General features: G+C 52.5%; 1 protein-coding gene across 1 annotated transcript; it reads left to right on the forward strand.

Annotated features, from left to right (window-relative positions):
- Positions 1-847: 847 nt before the first annotated feature.
- On the forward strand, positions 848-2,213 carry PODANS_1_17160 (uncharacterized protein; the record flags this gene model as incomplete). The annotated part of the gene is made up of 2 exons (XM_001907130.1): positions 848-1,059; positions 1,118-2,213. 2 exons carry the CDS (start codon positions 848-850, stop codon positions 2,211-2,213), a joined length of 1,308 nt encoding a protein of 435 aa, XP_001907165.1.
- Positions 2,214-8,208: the final 5,995 nt, after the last annotated feature.

Below are 8,208 nucleotides of genomic sequence, written 5' to 3' on the forward strand. Positions count from 1 at the left end.
AAGCTGCAATTGAGAGCCAATGGCTTATCAGACCCACAGAAGAACCCCTGGTCTGTCACTTCAGCCTCACAACACTCCCAGACGACTACCTAAGGGCGACATTGTATAGATGTCTAACGTTATGGCTCGACGGATACGGGTTGCCCTGAAATAGGTGCCTTACCGAATTGCCAGAAAGCTACCTATCAAGATGTCAAGCAGCCAAAATACCCTGGGTGAGAGCATGAGAGGCATGGACAGCCCAGCACGACATATGACGCCTCAATGATATACAAACTAACCGATAGCTGACTGAGCAGCTATCGAGAGATGTTCCGAATAACGCAAGACGACAGTCGTCAAGTCGACCAGGACAATCGAGATTCCCCATAACTCGGGGCTGGATGCTAGAGAAAGCAGTACGGAGCAGCCTCCTCCGAGGTCGAGTGGGAGAATAGAAATCTCGTCAGTTCCCCGCCACAGGCCGCTGCAGCACAAACCCAGATAGTGACTCTTTACGCCTCTTGAAGCTGAAGACTGGTCATGATAATGTCCAATGCAGCCCCCAAGGCAAGCGAGTCACCCACTTGGCCGAGATGAGCTTGGCAGGGGGCAGAATGCAGTGTCACTTCAACTGCAGATTCAACGGCGATGGCAACCAAAGATGAACAATTAGCCTGCATATCGGCCTCGACCTCCCGTGTTCCCCGTCTTCACCTCTGGGCGGACCATTACTTCCATCAATGGGGACCGGTTCACGGTGAGCCCACCGTGGGCTGCTCAAGTATAAACATGGGCCTTCTTCCCGGCTTTACTCACGCTCAGTTCTTCAAGCTCAGGTTGATCGTCACCCGAGCTCACCCTCAGAATGTTGTCCTTGTCAAAACTGGCCGTCCTGGGCCTGGGACTCATCTCACAAGCTTCGGCCGTGATCCTACAAAACGGCCAAGTCAGAGAGACCAACTTCCCCAACACCCGCCTGGACAGCTTTTCTCCCTCTTCCTACAGGACATATCCCGCAAACGCGAGTGAGATCTCCTATAAGGGACGCTGGGACTCCAAATATGTCTCCTGGTGGTCGTAAGTTTTCCCATCCACCCCCCATCTCAGCTCATTGTTTCTAACCCTCTCCTCAGAGCCCCCGGCATCAAATTCGGCTACACCGGCCAGACCGTCGCCATCACTTCGGCAACTTGACCACCGACCGCGTCCTCGTCGGCTACCGAATCGGCGGCCTCGACTGGATCTTCACCAACATCACTGCGGGCGCCACCCACCTCCTTGTCTCCCCGGAGACCCCCGGCTCCTCCCTCACCGGCCCCATCAACCCCTGGACCTTTGAACTCCGAGTCTCCAACTGGGCGTACGGCATCCAAATCGACTCCGTCCACGTCGCCAAAGGAGAGAAACTGATCAAAATCCCTGACCATGGCCGCCGCATCGAAGTCATCGGCGACAGCCTCTCCGCGGGCATGTACACCACCTACGAGGGCCTCACCAGCTGGGCCTACGGTCTTGGGGCTGGTTTAGGAAACACCGAGTACTCCGTCACCGGGTACCCGGGCATTTGCGCCGCAGATCAAGACTGCTGGGGCAACCCCCGAGGGCAAGTCCATCAGTGGTTTTACACCTCCGACACCAGCTGGAGAGCCTCCCAAATTTGGGGAGACAACCCTGAGCCATGGGACTTTTCCAAGCAACCCGCCGCTGACATCGTCGTGATAAACATCGGCACCAACGACCACAACCAACACAACAACGTCTCTACCGAGGCGTACATCGACGCGCTGGGTAAGATCATCCAGGGTGTCCACGGCAAGTGGCCCAAAGCACAAGTCATCGTCATGTCCCTTTGGCTAGGGTTCTACCAGCAGGGGAATACCTACCTCCCCAACGCGCCGGAGGGTTGGGTGAAAGAAATCCAGGACTTGGTGAAGTACTTCAACTCGGACAAGTACCTCAGCCAGCCGGTGATCTATGACGGGGTGACGAAGAAGAGCACCAAGTTGAGGGTGAAGAGGAAGGAGAGCCCGTTTGTGCACTGGTTCAATACCAAGGGGATCTTGCAGCATAATGATATTGGGCCGCAGTGGCATCCGACTGATGTGGGGGCTATCAAGGTTGCTAGTCACTTGCAGCAGTTTATCAGGATCAAGTTTGGGTGGGAGTTGGAGGCTACGGGGCCGGAGGTGTGGCATGAGACGCTTTATTGGAATGATGAGAGTGGTTATTAGGGGGGTAGAGGTGTTCTGTTCTGTGCATAAGGTTGGGTATGAGATTGCGAGACTGGAAATATATGAAATATATGTCTGGGACAGCTCGCAAGATTGAAAAGTGCCTGTATCCTGCGTTGTGTGCGTTTAGAAGCTCTTACGAACAACACATGGCCGTTTGGATACTGCTTCCTGGCTTGTTGTTGTTGTATGAACAGTCTCCGTAGGTACCTCACGCAAAAACAAAAACAAATTACCATTTCAGCACAACCAAAGCACTTGTCATTCTGATGCGAAGACCATAGGGGGCTTACAAGTTTTGGAAACCAAGAAAGTTCTCGCTAGACAGATGATATCAAAGTTCTACCCCTTTGAGTGTCAGTGTCAAGCTTTTTGAGCTTGATACACAAAACCCGAGCTAGGCCACAATCCATACTCCTCAGATAAGCCGAGACATGATGCCTTGCATCATCCGCAAAAGCTCAGTCTATCTGATTTCACCTCATGATGTTTGTTTGCTACTTTGAAACGCTTCACATCCCACGACCGTGGTGTCCGAAGACGGTGCGAGACGATCCTCCAGCGTCACTGTGGAACATGAAGTATAAGTAGCAAACAAAATCCCAAAATCCTCTCATAGCCTGTCGGGTTTGTGTTTCCTATTCAAAACCGAAACCGGTTTCCCGGGAAGGCTGTCGTGGTGTTCTGGAAGGGTCTGCGGTCTGGACTGAAGCTGAACCGGCAACATCACTTCGATACGATACGTAACTTGTTGGCCTCGGCGTTTAACCTCCTCCCTATGGTAGATGATGATGGCGAATCTAGACCACAGGTGTGTTTTGATCCATCATACACCCCCTCGTGATTCAGAACAAGCCTAGGAACGAACTAACCAGCTTCAGGGGTTGCCCGTTTAGACTAGGGCCGCCCTGTGTCTCGATACACTGCCGCGGTTGAAGGCCCGGCCATAGTTCGCATGAAAAGTCTTCCGCGGTCCAGCCTCATCAATGCGCGCATAACGCGGTTATTGACTATTACCTCCTCGCAGGATGCAGCTTTGCATGGAATTCTGTCCTTCTCCCCAAGCTGGCCGGCCGAGCTGAAGCAAGAATGGTGAAGCGGCCACATCCAGCATCGTGGCCGCCAGCAGGTCCAGACGTTCTCGTGTTGTAAGGTGGATATACCCTCATCAGCCCCCGTTGGAGGAAAGGTCTCGCCTCCAAGGTCTAGCCTCGTCGCCCAAGCTGATGAACCGATCTATCTTTATCAGCTTCACCATCTCCATATCTACCTCGGAGGTATGTCCGGACGACTTGAATGGCTGAGCCGGTCTGAACAACAACAAGTTCATCCCATGACGGCAAGGGATCCCACGTTGTCCTGAACCATCACCGTTGAACCGAGAGCTCAGGTGAGGGCCCTCGGAGACCCGGTAGGCCCAGCCTCATTGTTGCAGCCGACTCAGCCGAGCTGCATCACAGCATCCTCCCTGTAGCAGACACAATCCACCACGTGCACGTGGAAGTTGAAGAAAAACGTTGAGATGTTCACGCAAGAAGCCGCATCACCAGGTTCGCCGCTGTCGAGATCACACGAAAAAGAAAAAAAAGCATGGACCAGGCTCACATACCAAACCAAAGAGCTAAGCCTTCGGGTGATTGCCGTGATTTTCCAACAGGCAGGCCGATCGATTCCCGGCCGCCTGTTAGAGCGGTGGATCTGGCTGTAACCCAGACCACCTCATCCCATCATCGAATCTTTCTTGTCAAGGGCCTGCTCCATGTTCAGAATTGCGCAAGATATCACCGAATCCGGCATCATACGAGGGACATGGTTTGCTAGTAGTTTGCAAGTGTCTTCGGCACTTGGGGCTCTGCTTTCTCTTCTCCACAGAGCACAAAGAAAGTTTTGCCTCTCCAGATTCACAAAAGTCTCGAGTTCGATAGACCCTCGATAGTTTTGCCATATCCATCGGAAATATTTGCTCCATCGCATGCTGAAAAAAAACCACTGACTCGCGAAGCTTCTCAAACCCGACGCGATTTTTCCCCCTCTCTTCAACATAGCGGTTCCACCCGCTGAAAACTGAGTTTTTTGTTGGCCTTTTGGGGACTGTAGTCTCTTCGCCTTTCGCTCCAATTCATGATGTTTTTTTTTTTTTTTTGTTTTTTTTTAATTTTTTTTTTAACTCGCCTTCCCATTACGGACTGACGGATTGTTTCCATAGTTTCCACACCCCAAGACAAACGTGATCGACGAACTCTGTTCCACTGTCCCATTCTCGGTATCGGTTCGGGGTCTGCTCGGGGATGCATGGATAGGGATTGTTTACTGTCTGGATTTCATGATGGGTTTTCCCCCCTCTGTGTCTGGGCCGATGATGAATAGCGGTGAGTTTGTTCGCCTTTTTGCAAAACCGCTTTGTCATGCTACTCCCCATCCCGCGGGAAAAGGTTTCATTCAACCCCAAAAGACCGTTGGACCGTTGAAAGCCGGCAGGGATGGCCCATAGCTGATGATACACCTGCTCCGCATGTTCACCGCATTGCAAAAATGCTACCGTGTCTTGCATCGAGGTCGTCTTGTCGCTACTGTGGTAAGGTCGCAACCATCAGCCCCTTCTGTCCTGCCTTCCTCTGGTAGCGTTGCGATGTGATGTTTGGTGATGTTTTGGTTCGCCTGGTTGAACCAACCAAGCGTGTCTCGCCAATTCGGGATCTGGCCGAACCGTGTGTCAAAAAGGGGGTTGCGCGCCTGTGTTTGAAACACAGAGGCTTGTCCACACTCGGCCCCCAATCACCCGGCACTTTCAAGCCTTCGCCGTTCTGATTCCCCAAGATAGGCAACCCGACGCGCTGGCCAAGGGTTTGTTCAATAACAACAGCCGACAAGAAGCGAGGCTGAAATTTTATTGTTGATGAAGCTGCAGCCTCGCGCCAACCTCGCTGTATTCGTATGTGATCAGGCGAGAAGAAGCAAGGCGGCTCGTCTTGTCATAGCCCTAGGGACTCCTTCCCGGCCGCCACGAAAGATGATCATCGTCCCACTGTTCGTTTTGGCGTCGCCCCGTTCCCGCACAAGGGGTTCGTCACACACGGGATTGCGGATGCGGAATTCGTGATGGGTGTTCACCCCATTGTCTCATCCCACGAGCCTCCTCTTCATCATCAGCGTCATATACCGCTGCGGCTGATGCAGGTAAGCAAGCCCAAGACAGGTTGAGAAACCATTCCTCTGAGACATACATACAGTCGAGATGAAAGTTCTCGAGAGGTGAGCAAAGTTCATGATTGGTAGGGCGAAGTCCCGGCAGCTGGGTAACGGGCCACAGCTTAGTGATTGCTTAGCGTCATGATCTTCATCCGCCTCAGCCGCCATGCAGAAGCACAGGGCACAGATCACCACCAACCACCACTAACAAGAAGCCCATTGTTTCAGCCATTCCTACCGCGGCTTATCAATATTTTGCTCACGGAGGTGCCCGGGGCGTGCGTCCATCACCGAATAAATCGAGCTAGCAGTTAGCAGCGGCAGCGGCAGGAAGGGACGGGCTGATCGAGATCAGATCATCTGATGATGGTTCTCGGGGAATGCCTGTGTGAAGGATTCGCCTACCCCGAGCCGGTATCTTGACTCTTTTCAGCTTGTCCGTTATGAGGATAGGCCTGCCACTCCGAGGAGAACCTCGCTGTTGACGAGAGGCTTCGTTATTGCCGGCGGTGAAGGCGAGACTGGGACAACGATGAGTGGGCTGATTGAGGGGATCGCAACGTTGCGTATCCCGCAGAGGCCAGCGCTCTTGGCAGTGTTGGTGGATAGGATGTCCCAACCAGGCGAAAAGTCGTGCTCAGCAGAAAGAAGCCAGGGTCACCGGTGAGGGACCGGTCAAGAGATCTTGCATCATGGAAGGCAACCTTCAGGAACGCCAACCTGAAGCCCTCGACTACTTCCAAGATTTGGGCAATGATGCCGTGGAGAGAGGTGATGTATCGCAGAAAACTAAAATGGGGTCAGTGTCGATCCTGTGGTCGGTTGAAACTGTCAAACCACCTTGGGGAACCTTTACACTGCAGCTGCCATTTGCTTCTTTCCGGTGGTCTCCCCTCCTGCAATGCATGGTCGTGTGGCACATGGCACAGCCATCACCACAGCGCACTTGCGCATGGAACTTGCCAGAGGGCAAAAAGGGTCGTGGATCGTGTGGTGTATCCTGCACCGTGGCGCTGGATAATTGTGTCTCACTTTAGCATCTCGTCCAAGGCCAAATACTGGCAGCGGATATCTGCACAATGCTGTGCTCACCTTCTTCATTCTTTTCCGCCCACCCTTCGCGATGTCCTCCACCAACAGAAAGCCTTCAGCAGCAACAACTTGACGCTTTCCTCCTAGTGCCATATCTAATATAAGCAAGGCTGTGATCCTCGATCTGTCAATCTTGAGTGCCCCGAGTGATCTTCATGATCTGGTCCCCGTTCAATCGCATAATCCGCACAGACGAGCTACTTTCCCCTTTGGTACTACCTCCCCAGCTGCTGATTCGCCGGTTGTCTCACCTTACCTAAATCAGCCGGCGCGGTCCGACACAACCCACTCCGCTGGGAAAATGACATCAACCACACACCAACCAGAACAGCACAGACCACCAACCGTGCCACACCCTCACATCCGGTGCTGTTGCTGATCATCATCGGAAATCTTGCTTTGCTTCTTTTCTCGCGTGAGAATGCCACATTCGAGAAGTTCTTCCAAAAGTTCCATCCACCACAACCTTTCTCATCTTGGCAGACGTGCAGTAAACGTGGTGATCGACAACACCCTCAACTTTGTCGCTCCCTCCAAAAAATGTGATGGATGACGTCTGACTCGCCCAATCCACACGCACGAACCACCACGACTTGCGTCCAGAAGCACGCTAGAACAAATCACCCCCCAACCAACTTCTGCATTGCTGGTCCCTGAAGATGGGATGGGCAAAAAGAAAAAAACCTTGGACGAAAGACCTCGTCTCACATGGCTCCACGGACATTGCAAGGAACATTGGCAACTGCAGATCTTGCGCACTCGGGTAGCTTTCCTTTCCACTAACGAACGAACCTGCTGTCGTCACTTTTCTTCTAGCCTTCTCCCGTTCCTTGGGATCGGGACAGACGAACTGGTCTCTGATAATTTCTTTTTTATATTGGCAAAAATGGCATAAACCCAACTACAAACCATGTGGCTGGTTCATGTCACCTGGTTACACAATGCATTGTAGTCAGTGTACCCTCAAAGTAACATTGCTGCCAGAGCACCGACCCCCACCACAAAAGCCAAATGTTTTGTTTGCATAAACGGCATTTCCACCCCCCAATGCACCACCTCATACCTACCTTACACCACTGCAAGATTCGCTGTCATGGCTGCCGACCCGCCTTCAAGACTGAAGATCCCATCATCTACTGCCTTGCCCTATTCCTATTCAGTGCCCTATCTCCGTCCCCATGCTCACCAATTGATTTCCGCATTACAAAGACCGGGCCGGCTCGCCCGCTGTTGTGTTTTTCTCTCTGCCCGCCAGTGCCGGCCGAAACCTGCCAAACATTGCCTTTTACCCCTTGTCATCAATCATCATGTCAGTGAGACAACCCCCCTCCGAACGCAGATCCAAGTGGAGTTTAAACCCATCATCCCATCTTCAACCCAAGCGGTGCCAAGGGACCCTGCAGAATAGAACATCATCGAAAGTAGTGTAGGGAATAAAGCGGCAAATGCAATTGAGGCAAATAGTACCTGCCCAAAAATCCCATCCACTCAGACAAACCCGACCATTCTCGCGAAGAGTTGAACTATCATCCAAACAGAATAATCGAGTCATGACCACCGAAAGGACCGATGACGCCCCCCCCCCCCCCCCCTACCCATCCCCGTAAATCTCATCTTCGCACTAAAACCGTTTGACTTGTGGAGGATCGTCATCGTTCAACACAACTTCCAGGTTGGCCGCCCGCGCTCTTCTTCCCCCAAAAAAAAAAAGCAA

Source organism: Podospora anserina, chromosome 1 (genome assembly GCF_000226545.1).
Source record: "Podospora anserina S mat+ genomic DNA chromosome 1, supercontig 4".
NCBI classification, from domain to species: Eukaryota; Fungi; Ascomycota; class Sordariomycetes; order Sordariales; family Podosporaceae; genus Podospora; species Podospora anserina.